This window comes from Balaenoptera musculus, chromosome 19, assembly GCF_009873245.2.
Source record: "Balaenoptera musculus isolate JJ_BM4_2016_0621 chromosome 19, mBalMus1.pri.v3, whole genome shotgun sequence".
Taxonomy (NCBI): Eukaryota; Metazoa; Chordata; class Mammalia; order Artiodactyla; family Balaenopteridae; genus Balaenoptera; species Balaenoptera musculus.
This window is the reverse complement of record NC_045803.1, coordinates 16,744,160-16,768,375: the sequence shown is the minus strand read 5'-3', so window position 1 is coordinate 16,768,375 and position 24,216 is coordinate 16,744,160. Positions and strand designations below refer to the sequence as shown.

General features: G+C 55.9%; 2 protein-coding genes across 6 annotated transcripts; both read left to right on the top strand.

Annotated features, from left to right (window-relative positions):
* The first annotated feature begins 96 nt into the window (after positions 1-96).
* KIRREL2 (kirre like nephrin family adhesion molecule 2) lies at positions 97-20,206 on the top strand. Its single transcript, XM_036832314.1, has 18 exons — positions 97-101; positions 3,348-3,400; positions 3,634-3,783; positions 4,395-4,544; positions 4,705-4,865; positions 5,249-5,399; positions 5,672-5,777; positions 5,894-6,042; positions 6,371-6,498; positions 6,590-6,722; positions 7,010-7,110; positions 7,273-7,492; positions 7,956-8,060; positions 8,362-8,477; positions 8,827-8,892; positions 10,392-10,430; positions 10,700-11,289; positions 20,196-20,206. The coding sequence occupies exons 1-17, from the start codon at positions 97-99 to the stop codon at positions 10,769-10,771; spliced, it is 1,905 nt and encodes a 634-aa protein (XP_036688209.1). The 3' UTR covers positions 10,772-11,289; positions 20,196-20,206.
* On the top strand, positions 12,385-21,781 carry APLP1 (amyloid beta precursor like protein 1). 5 transcript variants are annotated; one of them, XM_036832795.1, is made up of 17 exons: positions 12,385-12,614; positions 13,520-13,663; positions 14,492-14,624; positions 14,834-14,946; positions 15,178-15,311; positions 15,422-15,606; positions 16,068-16,198; positions 16,573-16,647; positions 17,532-17,690; positions 17,769-17,897; positions 18,849-18,948; positions 19,985-20,092; positions 20,353-20,379; positions 20,570-20,640; positions 20,881-20,943; positions 21,075-21,218; positions 21,331-21,775. In XM_036832795.1, exons 1-17 carry the CDS (start codon positions 12,486-12,488, stop codon positions 21,427-21,429), a joined length of 1,944 nt encoding a protein of 647 aa, XP_036688690.1. In that variant the 5' UTR covers positions 12,385-12,485; the 3' UTR covers positions 21,430-21,775. The 5 variants fall into 5 exon arrangements, with proteins under 5 accessions (XP_036688690.1, XP_036688694.1, XP_036688695.1 ...); XM_036832796.1 differs by having other exon boundaries at positions 12,392-12,614; positions 20,356-20,379; positions 21,331-21,781; XM_036832799.1 differs by lacking the exon at positions 20,881-20,943.
* Positions 21,782-24,216: the final 2,435 nt, after the last annotated feature.

Genomic DNA, 24,216 nt, shown 5'->3' with positions numbered 1-24,216 from the left:
GCCACCCCCACCCCTGGTCTCCTCTCACCACTCACAGCCCCTCAGGGAGGACCCACTGCTGAGTCGCGCAGGCCCCGGGAGCCCAGGAGAGCGAGGATGCGGTCAGTGGCAGAGCTGGGTCCAGTTCTCAGTCGAATCTCGTCCTCACACTGTTACCTCCCCCAGGCACCCTCCCGCATCTCCAGCTTCAGGCCTCAGCCCAACAGGCTCCTTCCGGCACAGCTGGAGCAAGAAATCCCCTGTCAGCGCATGCCAGGCACATTCCTCGGTGCCTCCCCAGCCCCCATGACCCCAAGGGCCGGGCTTGGGCCAGGGGTAAGGAGGAGCAGGTCAGACCCAGGAGGTCCCAGCTCAGCGTGGGGAGCTGAGAGCGGGACCCAGCGTGGGGGTAAGACTCTTCAGCTCTTCCTACCCTGGTACCTGACCTTCAAGTCCCTTCCTTCTTTGAGTAGACATCCCCCTCTCAGTGACGTCAGGGGTCTCTGCTGAGGAGTGTGCAAGAGTGTGTGAGAGGGACTGGGAGAGTGCCGATATCTGTGTGCACACATATGTGTGAAGTGCTTGTGAGTGTGTGAGCATGCTTGTGAGCCTGGGGAAAGTGAGAGTGAGCTGTGATCTGTGGAAGTTTGTGCAGTGTGTGAGTGTGTAGATGTCTAAGGTGTTAAGTGTGCCTGGCAATCTGAGTGGGTAGGAGTGAGAGGTAGGGTCCGAGGTCACAAGCACTGAGCCCAGTGTGGGAATACTTTGGCAAGGGCTTTGTGAGTTCTAGTTCACGTAGCTTCCCTCTATCTCTTTCTGTCTCTTCTTGCCTTCTGGGTGTCTCGATCTCTCTCCCTCCCTCAATCCATCTCGATTTATTTTCCTATCTTTCTCCATCGCTTTGAGACTCTCCCTCTCTGACTCAGTGTCTTTCTCCCCCTCTCTCTCTCCATTAGGTGGTTACATGTCAGCCAGCCTTTAACTCTGTCACTGTCTGTGCCTGTATGTTTCTGTTTTTCACTTTCTGTCTCTGTTCTCATCTCTATCTCTCCCCCACCCCATACTCTGTCTCTCACACACACCAGGAGCTCAATGAATATTTGTTCTCAGTCAGCCTTTGACTGTGTGCCTTTCTTTCATTTGTTTCTTCATCTCTGAGTCCTCTTGATTGTCACATCTTTGGATTTTATAACCATATGCTGCTTGGCCTGCCCTCCCCACTCCAGTGTGCGCATACACACCCACATGGGATAAGCTTCTTCTGCCCGCTTATCTCCTGCAGGAATTGGAACTGCTCGTTTTCTCTCTCTCTCCCCACTATGACCCCCATCTGGTCCTCATCCAGAAACAAGATGAGGCATCTGGCCTGAGGCCCCACACCTCTATCCTTGATGCTCCCTCTGGTCTTTCTTCTTCCCTCCCACTACTGACTCCTTGCCCTCCTCCCACGTTCCCTCTCCCAACGCCCCCACGCCCCCTGGGGAATGGGCTGGATGCAGAGCTGGAGGTTCTCTCATAGGGCCGTCACCAGATGGTGTCCCTCGGGGCCAGGGCATAGAGCTGTCCATTGCTGGGACCTTTAATTAGCACAAACCTTCCACCCTCCACCTTGGATGTTTTCCTTCTCTGGATGCTCCTGGGACCTCAGCCTCTCCATCTTTCCATGCCTGTGGCCCCAGAGAGCCAGAAAGGGGAAGTGATGTCAGGTGTCTGGAAAAACAGCCTTACTACCTGACTTCCACCCCAAAACTCAGGAGTCCTGGACCCAAGCTCATCCTGTTTCAAAATCCAGGGGCTGGATCCCCAAAACAAAAGCCAAGAGTTCTAGAAGTCTGGGTCCCCAGGATCTACCCTCTCAGACTCAGGAGTCCAGGCCCCTTCTTCCCAAGGACCTGGGAGTTCAGGCCTCCAATCCTTCCCACCCCACCCCCCCATGCACACACAGGACTTAGGGCAGATGTTCACTGTCTGTTGATTTTCAAATCCTCCTGGGCCTAAGTGGGGGTGGGAGAGAGATTGGTGGTTAAATCCACTGACTCTAAGATTTAAGACCAGATTTTCTGACCCCAGGTCATCCTTTCCCAACTGCACTCTGCTGCAGGCAGGGGACCTAGCTGAGTCCCCAACTCCTCAGAAACTCGGAGTTCAGGCCATTAGCTTCTCAGTCCTCAGAGGTCTGAACCCCTAGTCTTAGAATCCTGGGGATCCATGCCCCTGCTATTTAGGGACACAAGAATCTGAGCTCAGGAACAACGGAGTGTGGAGCCCCAGTCCCTACAGGCTCAAGAATGTCAGACCCAGGGTCCCAGGCCCCCAGTCCCCGCTCTGTCGGCTCAGGGTCCCTCCCACCTGCCCGGCCAGCTGCGCAGCGCACCGCGGGCCGGCAGCGTGGGAACGCCCCAGCTGGGCGGCATGTAGCCGTCAGGACAAGCTGCGTGGTTCCCAGCCTCCCCGCCAGACTCAGCCCGGACACCGCCGCCTCCCAGCCGTCGCCCGGCAACCACGGCCGAGTGGGGCGAGGGGGTGGTCCCGGACCGCAGGGTCCTGGGAAAGGAGGGGCTGGGGGCCTGGATTCCTGGATCTTAGGACGTGCTATGGTTTGCAGCGGTAACAAGGCAGGCAGAGGGATATTTTGAGAAGGGGCTTGGAGTTGGGGAGAGCTGAACCCCCCACTTCTCGGGGGGGGGGAGTCCAAGCTGCCCCCCAGGCAAACACGGTGCCCTCTTCCTGACCCACCAGGCCCAGAGGAGCCCCGGGCCCCGCTTCTCCGGGGCGCGGAAACTAGCGAGTCCCCAGGGGTTCCCATTTATAGCTCTGTTTCCACTCAGCGCGGTCCCTCCAGGACCCGGGCTGAGCAAGTTTCTTCCACTCCCTCCCCTCCCTCCTCCTCACCCCCAGCCATCCCCCAACCCCGGCAGGGTGCAGGTGTCCAACCCAGCCGGTACCCCCTCCTTCAACCCAGGTGTTCCAGCTCCCAAACCGAAAGGGCGCTGGGGTGTCCTCCCGCTGGGGGCCCGGCCCTGCGTGCCCCCATTCATCCGCGTCTGGGCCGCGGGAGTTTCTCAGTGGGAAGAGGGCGGGTCTCCCAGAAGGCAGGCCGGGGCGGGGCGAGTGAGATCAGGCCCTCCAGGGTCTCTCCGAGACCGAGCGCGCGGAACTGGCCTGCGTTTCAGAGCCGCGGAGCCTGCGGCGGAGCAGACTAGGAGAACTCCGAGCCAGAGGCAGGGGGTGCTTCTAGCCTGGAGCGAAGAGTTCGGAGCGAAGGGGACTACAGGCTAGAGTGGTGGGAGGTGTGCTGCCGAGGAAGGAGCTGGCAGGGAAGCCAGTGCAACAGCAAGTCTGCTGGATCTTGGGGGACACACACTCAGGATGCTGGTCCCCGCACTCCTTGTCCTCTTCTTCTGCCTCAGAGGGCGTGCAGGTACCGCGAGGGGCAGGGGCAGATAAACATAAGAGAGGGTTGTTTGCCAGTTGTCGCTTTACTGTGGTAGGTGGGGCTGAGGGTTCAGACTCCTAGATCTGAGGGAGGAGAACTCTGGGACCCTGGGCTTCTGGATCTGAGGGCAGAGGGGATTGGGGACTGAACCCCCTCCTGAGTGAGGGAACTCTTGAATGTGCTAAGCTCTGCTCTGCTCCTCCGCCCCATTCTCCTAGGCCTGTCACCCCACTTCCTGCAACAGCCAGAGGACCTGGTAGTACTGCTGGGGGACGAGGCCCGTCTGCCCTGTGCCCTGGGCGCATACTGGGGGCTGGTTCAGTGGACTAAGGATGGGCTGGCTCTAGGCGGCGAAAGAGACCTGCCAGGTGAGGCTGTCCTGTCTATTCAGGGAGGGGCTGCCTCCAGGGTGAGGGTGTTGGGCTTGGGCTATAACTGAAGTTTCTATTTTGACGTTTTCAAGTTTGGGAAATGAATGGGCTCAAGGAAACATTTGGGAGTTCAGAATTTTCAGCTTCTTCGTTGGAGGTGACCCATAGGGTTTGGGAATTTTAATTTTTATTGTAAAATATTGCATAAGTGCAGAAAGGCTCATAAAGCATAAATGGAAGATTTGCCAAATATTCTAAAATAGACAGCCATGTAACGACTACCCAGGTCCATTGCCAGCTCCCCAGAAGCCCTCCTTATTCCCTTTCCCTGTCATAGCCCACTCCCTCCTCACCCAGGAGGTAGTATCTAATCTGACTTTTATGGCAATTGTTTTCTTGCTTTTTTTTTTTCCTGAATTTGTCACACACACACACACCCCACCCCCCTGCAAGTTTGCAGTGACTCTGGATTGGGAGAAGATTAGTGTCTCTCTGGCCCAGCACCCACTTTTGGTAGAGTCTTTCTGGTGTGGGATGTCTGGGGATGGAGGCCTGGGGCCAAGAACTCAGAACCATGGTGTGACTGCCTTTTTTTTCCCTGACTCCAGGGTGGTCCCGGTACTGGATATCAGGGAATGCAGCCAGTGGCCAGCACGACCTCCACATTAGGCCCGTAGAGCTAGAGGATCAAGCATCCTACGAATGTCAAGCTACACAAGCAGGCCTCCGCTCTCGACGAGCCCAACTGCACGTGCTGGGTGAGGACCCAGCCCACTTGTCCCTGGGGAGCGCAGGGGGCCACCAGTGCTAGCTGGGAATATGAGAGTCTGGGGAGAACGGAGGAGTGGTCGGTCAGAGCTGGGAAGATCAGGGTCTCTGGGCCCAGGATCCAGCTCTGACCCCAGATCCACCCTACAGTGCCTCCAGAACCCCCCCAGGTGCTGGGTGGCCCCTCTGTGTCTCTGGTTGCTGGGGTTCCTGCGAATGTGACCTGTCGGAGCCGTGGGGATGCCCGCCCCACCCCTGAGCTGCTGTGGTTCCGAGATGGGGTCCGGCTAGACGGGGCCACCTTCCGCCAGGTCAGGTCCAAATCTCTGTGCCAGCCCTTGCTCATTCAGGGAAATTTGGGGGTCCACTCAGACCACAGGCTCATCCAAAGGAGAAAAGGGCATGGGAGGGCAGGGATTCAAGGCTTGGGAACCTTGCTGCATACTTAAGTATAAGGGCTCTAGGGCTAGACTACCTAGGTTCAAATCCTGGCTCAGCCACTCGTTAGTTGATCTTAACCTCTCCATCCCTCAGTTTACTTATCTGTACAATGGAGTTAATAGTAGTATGCACCTCTAGGATAGTTGTGAGGATTAAATAAAGTAATATTTATAAATGCCTAGAAGAGTGCCTGACATAAAGTAAGTACTACCTAAGGGTAGATGAAATCATCATTATTATTCATAACCTACAGACCCTGTTGAAGGAAGGAGCCACTGGGTCAGTGGAGAGCATCTTATCTTTGACCCCTTCCAGCCACGATGATGGAGCCATCTTGGTTTGCCGGGCTCGGAGCCAGGCCCTGCCCGCGGGGAAGGACACAGCCATCACACTGAGCCTGCAGTGTGAGTGCAGTTGGACACTGGGCCTTGAGCCTGAGGTCCTTGGGGAAAGAGGGAGCTGGGGCCTGGACTTCAGGGTATGAGAAAGGAGAGGGCTGTGGACCTCGGGTCCCTGGGGGAATTGGGTACTGGAAGCCTAGACTCCTAGCTGAAAGGGAAGAGGGGACTGGGGACTCAGACTCCTGGGGTGGAGGACCTGAGAATTGGACTACTAGGTCATCAGTGGAGGTGTTGCATGTCCTTGCCCACCGCTGACCATTGACTCACCTCTACAGACCCCCCAGTGGTGACTCTGTCTGCAGAACCACAGACAGTGCAGGAGGGAGAGAAGGTCACTTTCCTATGCCAGGCCACAGCCCAGCCTCCTGTCACCGGCTATAGGTGAGGACGCAGATCATTTCTCCCCAGCCGGGAGAACAGGCTTGGGGAGGGTTGGGGCTAGGACGTGAGTAGGTGTGCTTCGGGAGCAAGGACAACACAGCCCACCACCTTCGCAGGTGGGCAAAGGGGGGCTCCCCTGTGCTTGGGGCCCGCGGGCCAATGTTGGAGGTAGTGGCGGACGCTTCATTCCTGACTGCGCCGGTGTCCTGCGAGGTCAGCAACGCAGTGGGTAGCGCCAACCGCAGCACAGCGCTGGATGTGCGATGTGAGCAGGGGCGGGGCCGTGGGTGTGGCCAAAGTGGGGTGAGAGAAATGGGACTGGGGCTACGGTGAGGCGCGGCTCTGACGGACTGCGGGAGGTGGTGGGGCCGAAGTAGGATTTAGGCGGGATTTGGCTGTGCTGGATCAGTACCAAAGTGGAGTAGGGGCGGGGCGAAGGCGGGGCCGGGGCTTGTGAGCCGGACGTATGAGCTGAGTTGTGAACTGGGGGCTTAAACTCAATGGCCCTTGTGAGTGTCGTTTCTGAGTGGCTGATGCCAACTCAGAAGTTGCATCCCTCCCTGGTCATGTGACCCCTCCTCTGTCTCCTCCAGTCGGGCCGATTCTGCAGGCAAAGCCGAAACCCTTATCCGTGGACGTAGGGGAAGACGCCTCCTTCAGCTGTGTCTGGCGCGGGAATCCGCTTCCACGCGTAACCTGGACCCGCCGCGGGGACGCGCAGGTGAGGCCAGACCTGGGGCTTGTGGCCATGGCTGGCAGTTGATGGGGCTTTCTCCCATGGTCGTGCCCCTGACGCCCCTTCCCTATCCCAGGTGCTGGCGTCCGGGCCCACGCTGCGTCTTCTCGCGGTGGGGCCCGAGGATGCAGGCGACTACGTGTGCAGAGCCGAGCCGGGGCTCTCGGGCCTGGGGGGCGGCGCTGCGGAAGCTAGGTTGACTGTGAACGGTGAGAAAGCGGTGCTTCCTAGTGGACCTGGCATGTCATGGGATGAGAAGTGGGCAGAGGGGGCGAGGGCTAATGGGAGTGGGAGTGGCCTTGAGAAGGGGAGCTTAACTGACGGCTGGGACCTAGGGAAGGCAAGCCTCAGAGGGGTTCGAAGTTTGTTGAGAGGCATGGCCTAGTTGGTTGGGGTTAGTGGGGAGTGCCCAGGCCTGGCCTCGCCTGCCTGAGAACGGGCCTGGGGGGCGGGGGGCGGGGCCTCTCCTCTGATTGGTCCACAATCTCCAAACCAGCTCCCCCAGTGGTGACCGCCCTGCACTCTGCGCCCGCCTTCCTGAGGGGCCCCGCCCGCCTCCAGTGTCTAGTCTTCGCCTCCCCCGCCCCAGAAGCCGTGGTAAGAAAAGTCCCCACTCTCATGACCCGTCCAGCGGTGATCCCAGCCCTCCTAGCCGGACTCCCAAAACTGCTGTGATTACCTGTGACTTTCCCGACACCTTGACCTACTCTTCCCGCCCTCCTTCGTCTCCTCAGTGACCTTCCTCTTTTGTGCCCCCAGGTCTGGTCTTGGGATGAGGGCTTCCTGACGGCAGGGTCGCGGGGTCGGTTCCTGGTGGAGACATTCCCAGCCCCAGAGGGCCGCGGGGGACAGGGTCCAGGCCTGATCTCTGTGCTGCACATTTCGGGGACCCAGGAGTCCGACTTTAGCCGGGGCTTCAACTGCACTGCCCGGAACCGGTTGGGCGAAGGAGGCACCCAGGTCAGCCTGGGACGTAGAGGTGAGACCCTGGGCCCAAAGACCCCAAATCTGAATATTTCAAGCCCCCAAAATGCCACAACCCCCAAACAGAGGATCCTCAAGTGCAGAGACCCCCAAACCTTGGGAGCCTCAAAACTATGAGTCCGTTGAATCCTGAGATCCCCAAACAATAATTTCCCTCAAATACGGAATCCTAAACTGAGAGACCCCTCACACTTAGGGGCTCCAAAGAAAGCAACCTCCAAATATAGGCAAAGTAAAAATACGCTCAAAGTCTAAGACTCCCTAAAGCCAGGGAGTTTAAACTTGTGAAACCTCAAGTTCATGAGTCCTTAAACACAGGGACCCCAAGCTAGGGTACTGCAAAACTTGGAATCCCCAAACTTGGTGACCTTTGAACCCAGAGATTCCCTACAAAAGCCCCAAGCCCTGTTCCCCAGTTCCTGCTCAGCCTCCTCAGGAACCTCCCCTTCATCCCACAGACTTGCTGCCCACTGTGCGGATTGTGGCTGGAGTGGCCGCAGTGGCCATGACTCTCCTTATGGTCATCACTGGGGTGGCCCTCTGCTGCTGGCGCCACGGCAAGGGTCAGTACCTGAGCCCCACCCCAGCCCCATACACAGGCCCTGCCCACTGACTGGCCTGGCCTTGGGACCTGGTCCCAGTCCTGCCTCTCTAGACCCTCACTGGCCTTGGCTCACATTCAGGACCTGATTCCCTGCTCAAGCTCTAACTCCATCTCCTCAGGGTCACACACCCCTTACTCTCCTAGGCCAGGGTTCTCTCCCAGTCTCCCGACCTGATTTGCCCCAGTCCTCTCTCTTCCCACTCACTGGTCTCCACAGGCCATGACCCAGTCCCATCATTTACCTCTGCCCTCACCCCCAGTGTCCCTGGCCTCAGCCTCTTTCTCCAAGCAAAAGAATCTGGTGCGAATCCCAGGGAGCAGCAACGGCTCCAGTTCGAGGGGTCCCGAGGAGGAGACAGGCAGCAGCAAGGACCAGGTAGGATGCCAGGGTCCCCAGACCTGACGGTACCTCAAGACCCAAATAGTAACCCAGTCCCAGTTGTGATCCCAGTTGCAACTGGGCGCCCCAAACTCAAATAGAGCCGTAGTCCCAACAGTGATCTCCAGATCCAAATATCCCCCAAATCCAAATACACCCCTGACCCAATTATTCCCTAGACCCAATATGTCCCTAGGGCTCCTTGTTGTCCTGAGTCCAGACCCCAGCTCTCAGGTGCCCTTGGTCCCTCCTGCCTGGCCTCAGATGTTCAACTGAGGGTCTCTGGGGTCTGGCACTGGGGCCAGAGGATCCTCTACACTCCCTTTCACTAAGCACCTTACCCCAGGGCCCCATCGCGCACACAGACCACAGTGACCTGGCTCTGGATGAGGAGGGAGCTCTGGAGACCAAGGTGAGTGTTGGGAAAAGGGGGGCTCCCTTCACTGTATCTCCAACTCTCTCTCCACGTCTTTTTTTTTATTTTTTATTTTTGGCTGCGTTGGGTCTTCGTTGTTGCGCGCGGACTTCCTCTAGTTGTGGCGAGTAGGGGCTACTCTTCCTTGCTGTGTGTGGGCTTCTCATTGCGGTGACTTCTCTTGTTGCAGAGCATGGGCTCTAGGCGCTCTGGCTTCAGTAGTTGTGGCTCTAGAGCACAGGCTCAGTAGTTGTGGCACACGGGCTTAGTTGCTCCGTGACATGTGGGATCTTCCCAGACCAGGGCTCGAACCCGTGTCCGCTGCACTGGCAGGTGGGTTCTTAACCACTGCGCCACCAGAGAAGTCCCTCTCTACACTTCTGTTCCCTCCTTTTTCATTCTGTTGCCCCCAGAGCTGGCATCTAACCCCCTCCACCCACTTCTTGCTGCCTCCTGGGCTGTCTCACCCACCTCCAGTTTCAGTTTGTTTATCTGCTGACTATGCCCACATATCTGCCCCAGCCTTGGCCTCCATCTTGAGCCCCAGGTCAAGGTTCAGTCTGCTTGTGCTTTCCTCATCACAGTCATGTTTCAGGCCTCCTAGATGCCTCTCCCTGGTTGCTTCACCCAGGCCCCTTCTACCTACCGGGTTCCACACTGGCCTCACATTTCCCCAAACTTGTACATCCTTTAGGGTCCCATCTCTTTTAGGCCCCACTGACCCCAGTCCCCAATCCAGAGCCCTTCTCTCTCTTCTCTGTACCTAGCACATGCTATTCTCTTGGCCCGAAACACTCCTACCTTGCTTCACATACCTACCTAATTCTCTCCATCATTCCTCTGGTCTCAACTCAAACATTTCTGGTTCCAGAAAGCTCATGCTTCCCTCCTCGCAGCCCTGATCATTCTTTCTGTGTTCCACCTGTCATAGCCATGACCACTGTGAGCTAGGCTTCCCCATGACAGTCTGAAGATTCCCCCATCGCTGTCCCAGTCACTCCGTGAACTTCCTCCATCACAACCCTGACCTTCCTGGCTCTATCTAGTGATTCATCATTTCTCCTTTGGCCTGGATCTCCATGAGGACAGGGCTAGGTCCATCCTAGCGAGAGATGTCTAGGCATGCAGCACAGGGCATGACACAGAATCAAAGCCTCAGGGCTGTTGGGCAAATGAATGAATGAATGTCTTGATCTCCATTTCTCTCTCTTGTTCCCTCTGCATCTCCTTCCACACCACCACCCCTCAGCAGGCCTATATCCTTCTGTCTCTGTCTTTCTCTGCCCATCTCCTTCTGTCCCTTCATCTCTTGTCACTGTTTTTCTGTGTCACTTTGCCCTTCTACCAGTCTATATGTCTCTGGGTCTCTGACTGCTCCTGTTTCTATCTTTTCATCTCCCCCTAGGTCTGGCTCTATCTCAGTGTGTCTCTCCATCCGTGACCCTCACCCCGCTGTACCCTTACATACCTTACCAAGTCCCATTTTGTCCCCTCAGGACCCAACCAATGGTTACTACAAGGTCCGAGGAGTCAGTGTGAGCCTGAGCCTTGGAGAAGCCCCTGGAGGAGGTCTCTTCCTACCACCCTCCTCCCCTTTTGGACCTCCAGGAACCCCTACTTTCTATGATTTCAAACCACATCTGGGCATTGTCCCCCCCTGCAGATTATATAGAGCCCAGGCAGGTTATCTCACCACACCCCATCCTCGAGCTTTTACCAGCTACATCAAACCCACATCCTTTGGACCCCCAGATCTGGCCCCCAGCACTCCCCCCTTCCCATATGCTGCCTTCCCCACACCCAGCCACCCACGTCTCCAGACTCATGTGTGACATCTCTCCAACTGAAGAGTCCTGGGATCTTCAACTTGCCATAATGGATTGTCCTGATTTCTGAGGAACCAGAACAAGTTGGCGACCTTACTCTTCCAAAATAGAACATTGAGGGGAGGGAAAGATCGTTACAATTGTCTGGGTCATTGATATACAGTCAGCTCAGCCAAAGGGGATGTCCCAAGTGGGAGCAAGAAGGCCACTGTGCCTACCTCTTCCCCTGTGTAAAAGAGAGTCAAGATGGCACATGGACCCTTTGCAGAGGGATGGGGGGACAGGGGGTGATGGGAGTTAGGGGCAGAGAAGGAAGTTGTTTCCAAACACTGAAAGAAGATAGTTCAAGATGACCACCTGCATTGAGAAGAAAGGCAACATAAGGCAGATTAAGATGGAGGACCTGTCCTGGCTCTCCCCAAGGGGCACTTTGCTTCACCCATGGAATTGCAGCCAAAATGGCCATTCACTCCCTGGGAATCCAAGATGGTCACTATCTTGATTTTTTCTACCTTTCTTAAAGGCCCTGGAAGAACTGGACCCAAGGAGTAAGAATAGGGTGAGAGCTGTTGTGGGGTTGGGGGGGTGAGGGGGTGGTGTTGGAATCTGAGAATAAGAATATTTATGTTTAATAAAAAAAGTTGCAAAGTGAATGTCTTAGAGATTCTCCTGGCATTATTACTGTCTATCAAAGAAGGGGTCCATCGAAGCTGCCCCAAGGCCCTTCTTCTTACCCTAGACTATGAAGTGGCTGTAGAAAAAACCGTGAGCCACCCCCCAGCCCTTTGCTACCCATTGAGCACTCTAGGCTCTTTTAAGATACATCTACACAAACATACATGCACAGATGCACACACATGACAGGACTGCCCCAGTCAGCTTGGGGAAGACAATTCTACACTGCATTTTGAGGAGACAAAGAAGTGAGCCCTGAAGGGGAGGGGGCAAAGGAGAGGCTAGGGGTGGGAAAATAGAAATGCCCTGATCCTTACAGCAAGGATGGGGGTCAACTCTTATCTTGAGGTGCTGGCTACCTGACTCAGCTCATCCTTAAAGAAAGGTTCTGGGGGCTTTGGTTCATGAATCCTTGATCTAGGAGTTAAAGGTCTAGATGACTGGGGGTCCTGGGAAGCAGAGCAGAAGGCCTGGACTCGTGGGTCGTAGGCAGAAAGGGCTGAGGGCTTGGTCTCTGGTCCTGAGAGAGAAGGTACCTGGGACCCAGACTCCTGGATCTGAGGGAGAAGGGGACTGGGTCTCAAGTGCTATGTTCTTGATTGGGGAAACTTTGGAGGCCTGTATTCCTGGGACCTCAAGAGAGGATTTGGGGGTGGGGGCCGCTCTCCAATGCTTGCATCCCTAGAAGAGAAGGGAGGTGATCTGTGACTATCTGGGTCCGAGGGAGGGGAAAACTGGTGGTGAGAGTCTTGAGGGAGAACTCAAAATCCACAACCACGAAGCCCGGGACCCAGACTCCTGGCTAGGCCGTGCATGGGGTGGGACGCCTGGAATCTCAAGGCGGCGGGGGCCTGGCGCAGGATCCCACCCGGGGTTTCCAAGCTTCTCCACTGTGCGCAGAGCTGCCACGCTATTGTCCTGGCCAGGAAGGCGGGGCCAGCGCGGGGCGGGGCTGGCGGCGCCGGCGCAGCCCGGGGGCGGCGGGAGGAGGAGGCGGCGGCGGCCGTGGCGCTGGGAGCTCCTGTCACCGCTGGGGCCGGGCCGGGCCGGGCGGAAGTGCTGGGGACGTGAGGGCGCGAGGGCCGGGACATGGGACCCGCCAGCCCCGCCGCTCGCGGTCTGGGCCCGCTGCCGCTGTTGCTGCCACTATTGCTGCTGCTTCTGCGCGCGCAGCTCGCCGTCGGGAGCCTGGCCGGTGGGAGTCCCAGCGCTGCCGAGGTGAGGCCCGGCCGGGTCCAAGGGGATGGGGGAAGGGGCGGGACCGGGCCTCTGGACCCCGATGCGGACAGGTCCAGAGCAGAAACCGCAGTCTTTCCAGCTAGGTGGCTGGCCTCCCCGGCGCCGCTAACTGCACTAGGCATTCAGAAAACCGTAAGTCCAGGCCCCATCTCCCTCATCATCTGTCGTCCCAGTCCCCTCCAGCCCCCAGCGTAGGAACTGGCTTTTCCAGAGCCCCTGGTCCCAGAAGTCCAGCCCCCTCAGACCCTCTCGACCTAGGTGACTCAGCCCCAGACCCTTCCCACCTGAACAGGACCCACCAGGCAGCAAGGCACCTACAGCCAAGAATCCGGGCCCCCTGCATCCTCTGGACCCATATGAGGCCTCCCGCAAGGCTCCTAGGACCCAGAAGTCTAGGCCTCCAGCCACCGCCCCCCAACCCAGGATGTAGCTCTCCATCCCTCAAGGACTTGGTGTCCAGGCCTGCAGGGCCCTAAAGCCAGGCCTTGTGGTCTTTGCACCCGAGAATGCTAGCATGAGCTAGGGATGGAGGGAGGAGGGACCAGAACGCCTGGGTTCTGACCTCCTCCCCCGCCATTCAAGTTTAACCCTTTCAGCTCTAGTGCGGCTGAGCTGGGGTGAGGGCGGAGCCTGTCTCCGCGGCAACAAGGCCGCGAGAATCCCGGGGGACCCGGGTCGCCATAGCAACGGCAGAGCTGGGGCGCCCCCGCCCTGTGGGAGCTGTTTCCCGGGGAACCGAACCTCTATGGAGGCGGTGCGCGGTGCTTGGTGGAGGGGGCTGGTGCTGGGGGTGTGAATATCTGGGTCCTAGGGAGCAAAGGACAAGGGGACTCACATGCCTGCGTCCCCCGTGCCCTCGCTGACCCCTCCGTCCCCACCCCCAGGCCCCAGGGTCTGCTCAGGTGGCTGGACTATGCGGGCGCCCAACCCTTCACCGGGACCTGCGTACCGGCCGCTGGGAACCAGACCCACAGCTCTCACGACGCTGTCTTCGGGACCCGCAACGCGTGCTGGAGTACTGCAGACAGGTAGGCGGGACCTACTGGGAGAGGCGTGGCCAGCAAGAAAGGGGATCCAACTTGGGGCCGGGTCGCGCGTGAGAAGCTAGTCGTGCAAAGGCAAGGTCCAGGGAGATGAGGGATCCAAGAAGGCATGGGAAACTAGGGGACGTGGCCAACAAAGAGGTGAAGTTAGGATAGGACAGGACCTGTTTTTGAAAACTAGGTCAGGAAAGGGGAAGAACCGTGCAAAGACGGCCCGCTGAGGAAAGTGTCCAGTTAAGAGACGGAGTTTAGCACTAATGTGGTGGACTCCTTAAAAAGCAGGTGTAGGTGGGCATGACCAAAGGAGACGCGGGGCTAAGACAAAAAGACTTTTGGACCGGCGTGACTGGGAACGGGGTGGAACCCAATGGGAGAGTGGAAAGCTAGGAGGCGTGGCTATGAAAGCAGGTCTAACACAAAGAGAAGGGATACTTACTGAGAGGCCAGAGAGAGAGCCGAGGCTTAACGAAGGGAGGAATCTATGGGGAGATAAACCTGATAGGGGGAAGGGGCAGAGGCGACTACAAGAGAGGTGGGCTTAGAGGGATTGAGTTTTTGGGCAATGGAGGGACCTTCGTAAAGAAACTGGACAGGCAAAGGGGCGGAGCCTAAGGATGGCGTGGCTTAAGGGAGAGGTACTAGGGGGCGTGGCCAATGGGCTTGAGGGGCTTAGATATCTAAGACCTGTTCTACAGAGAAGCAGGGCCTAGGGAGGAGAGGTCCTTATGAATACTAGAGACTTGAAAAGGGACATGGCCAGTGCAGAAGCGCAGGCGGGGCCGTGGGTTGATCACCCCCACCCGGTGCCCCCAGATGTACCCGGAGCTGCAGATTGCACGTGTGGAACAGGCAACGCAGGCCATCCCCATGGAGCAATGGTGCGGGGATGCCCGGGGTGGCCGCTGTGCCCACCCCCACCACCAGGTTGTGCCTTTCCGCTGCCTGGGTGAGTCACAGGCTGGGGGAGGGGAACGGAAGGAGGGGGGGTCTCCGAGGGGTGAGATTCTGGCCCTGGTTTCAGGCTCACATTAGGGAGCTGGATGCCTGGGTCCAGAGTGGGACAGAAAAGCCTATGAGGATAAGAGATCTGGATTCTGAGGAGGGTAGGGCTAGTGGCTGTGGCAGTGTCTCACATCGATGCCCCCCATTTGCCAGAGGGTGAATTTGTGAGCGAGGCCCTGCTGGTGCCTGAAGGCTGCCGGTTCTTGCACCAGGAGCGCATGGACCAGTGCGAGAGTTCAACCCGGAGGCGTCAGGAGGCACAGGAGGTCAGGACCCAGCCCACTCGTCCTCACCCCCCCAGAACCCAGGGGTCCAGTCCTCTAACACCATCCTCCTCCAGAACCCAAGAGTCTGGGCCTCAGCCCTCTCTTCCCAATGGGACAGAACCAGGAATCCAGGCTCCCAGCCCCATCAGCCCCCAAGACCCAGGCATCCAGGCTCCCCCTCTACCCTCTGTTACCCCACAGTCCTGGCATCTGGGCCCACTCTTCCCGCAGGCCTGCAGCTCCCACGGCCTCATCCTGCACGGCTCGGGCATGCTTTTGCCGTGTGGCGCGGATCGGTTCCGAGGTGTGGAGTATGTGTGCTGCCCCCCTCCGGTGACCCCCAGCCCGTCTGGGACAGCAGTTGGGTGAGTGGGAGGGAAGCCTCCATGCCCAACCCAAGGCTCCTGAGGCAGGAGATGGAAGCCTGGGGGCCTGGGCCCACGTTCTTATTGCCTTGGGTCTTCTGCTCCCTCAGTGATCCTTCCACTCGGTCGTGGCCTCCCGGGGGCAGAGTTGAGGGGGGTGAGGATGAGGAAGAGGAGGAATCCTTCCTACAGCCAGTAGATGATTACTTTGTGGAGCCCCCACGGGCTGAAGAGGAAGAAGAGGAGGAAAGAGTCCCACCCTCAAGCTCCCATACCCCTGCAGGGGTCAGCAAAGGTGAGGCAGGCTCTGAACCCCCAGCCCCCTCCACCCTGGGGGGAAGATGATTTAAGGGAGCCTTGGTATAGGGGCTTCTTTGGGAGGGACCTGTTGGGGAGAAGCCCTGTTGGGGGAAATGGGAGGGATGGGAATGGCTTTGAATAAAGTAGAGGTGGAAGGGGCAGCCTGTGAGGAATGAAAAGGGGGAGGGTGGTTTGGGGGTACCCGGAAGTGGAGGAGTCATTTGGTAGGTCTGAAGGATTATTGGGGGGAAAGCTTGGAGGATAGTGTAATGGATTCCTAAGCTTTACAAGAACAGGCCCAGTTCAGAACCACATTTCGCATGGTGCCAGGCAGCAGCTATGGCTGAAGTGAACACATGAGGGTCTCCAGAGCGCTCTAGGAAATGCAGTTCTCTGGGAAGGGAAGGAGACCTGGAGCTGGGCTTCTGGCTGACTCCCTGGTTCCTGGCCTTGCAGTGACTCCCACCCCGAGGCCCACAGATGGTGTGGACGTGTACTTTGGCATGCCTGGAGAAATCAGCGAGCATGAGGGGTTCCTGCGGGCCAAGATGGATCTGGAGGAGCGCAGGATGCGTCAGATTAACGAGGTGATGGTGCTGGGGGCCCCAGGATCCCCCATAACACAGAGCTCCCTAAATACCAGGAAATTCCTCAGGGACACATTGAGACTACCTCTAAAGAGTCCCCAAGTCCCATTAACCCCCAGTCCTCAACACCACCCCTAAGATGACCAGGGATCTCTGACCCACCCGAATCCCACTGAGATGCCACCAGATTCTATGGAAACTCTGATGCATGGTCCTCTTCCACTTTAAATTCCTTCTGAATCCTCTCTCTTGGGAATCCAAGAGGCAGGGAGACTTAAGGGATCTGGAGACTCTGAAGAAGGATGGGGGCAGGGGGAGACTCACTGGGTAGAGCAGGGTGGATTCTAGGATCCTGAAGCTCCCCTTGTCCCCAGGTGATGCGTGAATGGGCCATGGCGGACAACCAGTCCAAGAACCTGCCTAAAGCCGACAGACAGGCCCTGAATGAGGTAGGACAACCTCCAGAGTGTCCTACTCAGGCCTGTTCACTACCTGGGGCACAATGGGTCTCAGCCTGGCTAAGGCTTTGTCTGGCCTCATCCAGTTTCACCCCTTCCTACTTGCATGGGCCTCTCCGGGCCCCACCCTTACACTCGGCTCAGCCCCTCTTGGCCTACATCCAACCTGACTTCGCTTTCCTCCTCTTCCCACTGGCCATGTTTTGCCCTGTCTTAACTTGATCCTAACCTCTGAGGGCTGGCTCTGGAGGCCTCTCCCAAGCTGGGCCCCTGCAGACACAGCCAGGTCCTTCTCAGCCTCTCTTTGATGCTCGGCCCTGCTCCCTGACTCGGATCCTGCCCCTCTAATCTCCCTTTTACTCAGTCCCTCCTCAGTAGTCCCAACCTCATGAATCTCTGACCTACCTCTCTCAGCCTCACTTTAGTACAGCCCTACCCTGGGTAGACCCCACTCAGCTGAGCCCCATTACTTGACTCTTGCTCCTACCCAGCTCAGTCTTATTTAGTTACAGCCTGTCTCCAGTGGGTCCTGCCCAGGCCTGAGCCCTACCCTTCCTACAATACTTGGCTCCTTTCATCTCAACACAGGCCAGCTCTGTTCCTAGATTGTTCCCACCCATGCAGTGAACGCCTTCAGCGGGGCTCCCGGCAGGCCTAGCCCTGCCCCCACTCTACCTGGCCCTGCAGCCCCAGCTCCACCAGTCAGTCTCCTGTCATCTAGTCCCACCCCAGGTTGACTCTGCCCGGGCCTGGATCCACTGCACGCCTCCCTCTCCCCCGCCACTTGACCCTATAGCCCTACCTTTCCAGACTGCCTTTGACCCGGGTTTCACCCCACTGCGCCTCTCCTGACCCTGTGCCCACCCCCTCGCCAGCACTTCCAGTCCATTCTGCAGACCCTGGAGGAGCAGGTGTCTGGTGAGCGGCAGCGCCTGGTGGAGACGCATGCCACCCGAGTCATCGCCCTTATCAACGACCAGCGCCGGGCTGCCTTGGAAGGTTTCCTGGCGGCACTGCAGGGGGATCCGCCTCAGGTGCGGGAGCCGTGGGGGCAGAGGGCAGGGGGTGGAAAGGGCTGGGGCAGGCCTGGGCAGCCTTCATCCCTTCCACAGCCAGAGCGAGTCCTGCTGGCCCTGCGGCGCTACCTGCGAGCAGAGCAGAAGGAGCAAAGGCACACGCTGAGGCACTACCAGCACGTGGCTGCTGTGGACCCCGAGAAGGCCCAGCAGATGCGCTTCCAGGTGCTCAGACTCTTCCAGCTCCCGAGTACTCAGCTGCCCCTCAGACCCCGGCCTCTTGGACCCCATCCCTCAAACTCTTCTCTTGCCCCTCATACCCTCTTTCCATCCCTGGAACCTCCTTCCCATCCCTGGAACCTCCTTCCTATCCCTGGAACCGCCCCCCCGTTCTGTGCTTGGGACCCATTCCAGTCCCTCAGATCCTTACTTCCTGACCCTGGAATGCTGCCTCCCCGACCCCTGTGCCTTTGACCCCTTTCTTGAATTCCCACTCTCTGTCCCTTGACCCCACTTCTTGTCCCCTGGATTCTTACTTCCTTTCCTAGAATCCCCCTCCTGTGCCTTGAACCCTGTTCCTGTCCCTCAACTCTCCTTTTTCCCTAACCCCACTTGTTCTCCCTGGAACCCTTGTTCTGTGCCCTCAGATCCTAATTCCTGTTTCTTGGATGTCCTCTTCCTGTCCAAGAATACTCCATTCTATGCTCTTGAACTCCAAGTCTTGTCCTTGAACCACATCATTTCTATATGACCCTCCAATTCTACTTCCTTCTTCAGAACCTCCTCAAGCCTCACTTCCTATTCCTCAGACCCTACTCTCTGCCCCTCCTACCCACTTACCATCTTCTATACCATATTCCTTGTACCCTATACTTACCTTGTCTCCTGTGCCCCACCTTTCCTAGCAACTACTCCTTTTCCTTCTTCCTTACTTTCTTTCCCAAGACTCTCACAGCCTGTCTTCTGTACATCTTTTCCTTTTCATTGTATTCCACTTCTCCTTCTCCAATTTCCTTCCTCCCATGGCCAAGTTCCTGGCCCTTGTACCCTACTTCCTGTCCATTGTATGTGCTAATTTTGCTTGGACCCTCTTGACCTTCCTCCTTCACCCTGCCTCCGTTTCCCCATCTCTAGCCTGCACTGCTCAGTTCATCCCTCATACTCACTCCCCCACAGGTGCAGACTCACCTTCAAGTAATCGAGGAAAGGATGAATCAGAGCCTGGGGCTGCTTGACCAGAACCCCCGCCTGGCTCAGGAGCTGCGGCCCCAGATCCGTGAGTGCCCAATCCTGACCCCCAGCCTTTGACTCCCCTGCCATTTCAGCTATCTATTCCTGTGTAACAAACTCCAAAACTTAGTGGCTTAAATCAACCATTTTCTTTTCTTTTCTTTCTTTCTTTCTTTCTTTTTATTTTTGAGTTTGGAAAACCAAGGTTTATTCCAGTCTTTCTTTAAAAATGGTCCACAGTCCTTCAAGGACCTTCATTAGCATCACTTGAAAAGTTTGTTAAAAATGCAAGTTTAGGGACCTCACTCCACACCTATTGAATCAGAATCTTTTGAGACATGGATGGAAAATTTGCATTTAACAACTTCTTTGAGTAATTCAAATGCACACTGAGGATAGGAAATCTTCATCTTCTGGTCATAGGACAGCATGTACCAGGTGTTATAGCTGTATTAAATCAACCATTTTCATTGCTCATGATTCTGCCGTCTGCTCTGGGTTCTGCTGGGTGCTTCTTCTGCCGGTCTTGTCAGTAGTCAAGCGTGTCACTACATTTGGCTAGAAGGTCAGCTAAGGGGTGGGACTCTGGCACAAATGAGCCTCTCTCCCTCTCTATGTAGGCTCAGGGCCTCTCTTCTCCATGGAGCCCCTCCACGTGGTCTCTCCAACAGGGGAGCTGGACTTCCTACATGGTGGTTCAGGCTTCTCATACCGTGCAAGTGGAAACTGCCAGGTCTTCTTAAGACTTGGTCCCACCTTCTATTGGTTAAAGCAAGTCACAAACCCAGTCCAGATTCAAGCTGCAGGGCCTTCACAAGAGCATGAATACCAGAAAGTGTGACCCCAGATCTACCGTGACTTCCTCCTGGATGTCCCATGCCAAACCCTAATTCTCCTGCCTTTAAGGAGGCTGTTATGTTGAACTTCAAACTCCATCCTCCAACACACAGCTCCACTTCCCCAGGTCACACGTGTGGCTCCCCCCCAGTCACTCTATTGTTAGAGTGCCATCCATTCGCCCATTTTTGTTTTGTGGATCCCCATGCTCACAACCTCACCACCTTTCTGCATGTTCCCCTCAGAGGAACTCCTCCACTCTGAACACCTGGGCCCCAGTGAATTGGAAGCCCCTGCCCCGGGGGGCAGCAATGAGGACAAGGGTGGGCTGCAGCCCCTGGATTCCAAGGATGGTGAGTTAACCCAAATATACATAATCCCAGACTTTGGGGTACAGGCCCCCAACCTCAATTCTAATCCCCTAAAATCTGGGGGTGTCTTAGCCACCACAGTGAGCGGAAGAGGGTGGGAAGGAATGTCTGAGGTTGTAGAGGCCTCTGTAGGGTCCTCGATCCTCCTTCCTCGGCCCCTGGGAGGGGGCTTCCCCACACTATCTTTGGTGATGCTCTCCTCTCTTCACTGTTCCACCTGTCTTGCCTCCTCTGGCTGCCAGCAGACACCCCCATGGCCCTTCCAAAAGGTGAGTATCTCACAGAGTAGCCCCCAGCCACCAAATCCCTCTGAGTCCTTGAGCCCAGGATGGAAAAGGGCCCGTACACGGGGAACCCCAGGCCTCCTGGGATGGAGTCTGGCGCCCCTTCTGACCCCCTCTTCAGGCGGGGGTAGCACCATTCTGGACTCTCAGGAATGAGATAGGATTTGGGGGGTAGGGTCCACAGAACAAGATGCTGCATCCTCTGGGAAAGAGAAGATGTCCCCCCTGGAGCAGTATGAACGAAAGGTAAGTTAGTCGGACCCGCGGGCACCAGAGGGAGGATGGGCCAGGGGGCCTGGACTCCTAGGTCTGAAGGAGGAGGTGCTAGGGGTTTGGGTTCCTTGGCCTCAGAGGAAAGAAGAGACTGAGGACATGGACTTCAGGGTCCTAGGGAAGAAGAGGGCTGGGGGATGCCCTCTTGGGGCCCAGGGGAGGGGGAGGCAGGGGCCCAGACTTCTGGGTCCCTGACACCTCCTGCTTCCCCAGGTGAATGTGTCTGTTCCAAGGGGTTTTCCTTTCCACTCATCGGAGATTCAGAGAGATGAGCTGGTAAGAGGAGGAATATTCTGGGTACTTAGGGGAAGAGGTCAGAGGTCAGTGGCTAGGCTGTGACTCCCAAAGCCGCACAGGGCCCTGGTGAGCCTCCAAGATGACCCCGGCCCCACCTCCTCTCCCTGCAGGCACCAGCTGGAACAGGCATGTCCCGAGAGGCTGTGTCTGGTCTGCTGATCATGGGAGCGGGTGGCGGCTCCCTGGTCATCCTCTCCATGCTGCTCTTGCGCAGGAAGAAACCCTACGGGGCTATCAGCCATGGAGTGGTGGAGGTGAGAGGCAGGGACCTGGAATGGAGGACTTCCAGAGCCTGGGAGTAGAGGGGCTGTGAGGCCTGCAGTCAGGTCCCTGTGGCCCACTCCGCCTCCCCTGCCCCTGTTGCAGGTGGACCCCATGCTGACCCTGGAAGAGCAGCAGCTGCGTGAGCTGCAGCGTCACGGCTATGAGAACCCCACCTACCGCTTCCTGGAGGAACGACCCTGAACCAGCCCCCTCCACCCCTCTGGCTGAGCCCAGACCTTCCCTCTTCCTGGAGCCCCAGAACCCCAACTCCCAGCCTGGGGGAGGGGTCTTGAAAAAGTTCCTTTCACACCCTTTGTGAGGGGGCTGGAAGTTCTTATTTCCCCTGTCCAATTCCAAATTCCATCCCTAAGAAATCCCCAGGTATTCCCAGCTGCCTCCCGCTTGGGACCTCCTCACTTTAATTTATTTTGTACATTAATGTATTGTTCCTTAAGGGGACCACCAGTTGGTCCCACTGTCTGTTGTTCGCTGGAATTCACCCTCCCCCGTGTCCCCCACTAATATCCCAATAAAGTCCTCTTCCCCACCAGGCCATCCTCTGTCTCTGTGGGGGAATCAGGGTGTAATCAGCTCTGGACATTGGTGTGCAACCCCACCCAGACCTCCTTCACCTCTTTAAACTGTTGGAGAGATCTTTAAATCTGGGCGGGGCCTTGGGAAGGGGCGGGGTCCAGAGATCTAGGCTAGGCTCCCACCCAGGAGCTTTCCGTGGTACTGAACGGGCAGCCACTTCTAGGCCTGTATCAGCTGGGTTCCAGGGTGGACTCCAAGGAGACTGGGCTCTAGCAAGTTTCCCCTGCCTCCCACTCGCCCTCATACACAATCACATACAACATCCACCCCCAACCTGTGAACTCAATGAGGGACAGGGAATCTTGAACCGCTCTTCCCATTCTTGAGTCTTAAGCCCTTCTGGGGGAGGTGATAAGAATCCCCTTGGAGGGCTTCCCTGGTGGTGCAGGGGTTGAGAATCTGCCTGCCAATGCAGGGGACATGGGTTCAAGCCCTGGTCTGGGAAGATCCCACATGCTGCGGAGCAACGAGGCCCGTGAGCCACAACTACTGAGCCTGCGTGTCTGGAGCCTGTGCTCCGCAACAAGAGAGGCCGTGATAGTGAGAGGCCCGCGCACCGCTATGAAGAGTAGCCCCCGCTTGCCACAACTAGAGAAAGCCCTCGCACAGAAACAAAGACCCAACACAGCCAAAAATAAATAAATAAATAAAAAAAAAAAAAAAAAAGCCCCTGTGGCACCGCGTGCTTTGAAAAAAAAAAAAAGAATCCCCTTGGAGTGTGGCAATCCAACCATGTGTCCCAGAGAGGGTTATGTGATGTCTGCAAGTGCATCCCATTTTGTGACATGTCAGAGTTGTCCCTCTACAGATACTGTTACCTGTCTCAAGAGGGTTGTTATGAGGATTAAAAGGAGTAATATTTGTTGGGACATTAGAATTGTGGCTGGCACTTTGCAAGTACTTGTTGAATAAATTCTAAAATGACATGGCAGCAAACATTCATATGGCACCCTGTGCCAGACACTGCTCCAAGGGCTTTCATGCACTGGCACACTATCATTATTTCTACCCCATGAAGTAGGTACTATGACTATCCTCATTTATAGATTAGGAAATGGAGGCAAAGAGAAGTTACATCACATTACCAAGATCACCATCTAGGAAGGGATGAAGCTAGGAATTCAACCCAGGAAACCTGGCTCCAGTGCCCATACTCTAGGCCATTTTGCTAACCTCCTGCCTACTAATTCATGGCTGTCCCATATGGTGTTTGGGTTGCTCACTGCAAAATTTCAAGTGATACCATTCATCTCCTAGACATTGTAGATTTGCATTTTTACCACTTCCCAGCAGATAGCAGTAGTGTGCCATGTTCTAATATCAGGATAGCACAATTTTCTGACAGATGGCTAAGGGAGGGAGCATGTATTTTTAATTCTTCCAACGGACCGATGAGCTCACAGTGATGAGCTCTACATAATATATACATGAATTATAGGTCATGTATATTAAATATAGATGTGGTAGGTATTGGGAGGAAGATGCCTTCATGATGCAAGTTGGATACAACGCCACAGCTTTGTTAAGAACCCAGTTGGCAACATCATTCTGATACTGGCTTTACCATCAGGTATACTCAGACCATTCTAGTAGAAACTATAACTAGCACCACAAGCAGGGGGAAAACTGCCTTTGTATTTTCACAGCCAAGGGTGGTTAACAGGCTAACAATAGGTAAGGAGCTCCAAGCAGGTGGGATAAGAAATGAAAGGCCATTTTGCTCAATACGCTCAGTGCATGATTCCCTAATAATATTTGCATTTTAATGGCAATACTTAGAGTAATTAGTTTAAAAACACTGGTTTTTTTGAAATTCCAGCAGGAAAAATAACTTTACTATTGCTCATTTGATGCTCTTGTGCCCCTAAACCACTCTTCTTTTCCCATTGAATACGATTTAATTCTTCTTTTAGTAAAGCAAAGTTTCTTAGAGATGTGTTATCACGTTAGTGGTGTGTGTGTGTGTGTGTGTGTGTGCTGATACCTGTCGGGACACACATCTTATATGTCAACAGAATCTAAGATGCCATCAAAAATAAGAAATACCATTATTTTATGCACCACAAAGGAAAAATACGCAGACATTAAACAATGCCACATAATTGTAAGATGAATTCCAATTAAGTTCTTCCTAGATTTAATGAAATACAACATACTATTATGAATTCTTCATGGGTCAGCTGCCACTATGTGAGTACACACAGAAGAGCACACTCATGCTGGTCCAAGGCAGCTGATGTGGGAGACTTGTGCTGGCACCACCAATAACTCCACCTCCCAATATTCTTGTTCTAGTGCAGTACCTTGCTCCCCACTGATTCTGGGCTTGGCCACATGACTGACTTTGACCAGTGGGGTATCAGCAGGCATGATGCAAGCAGGGGCTTTTTCTCT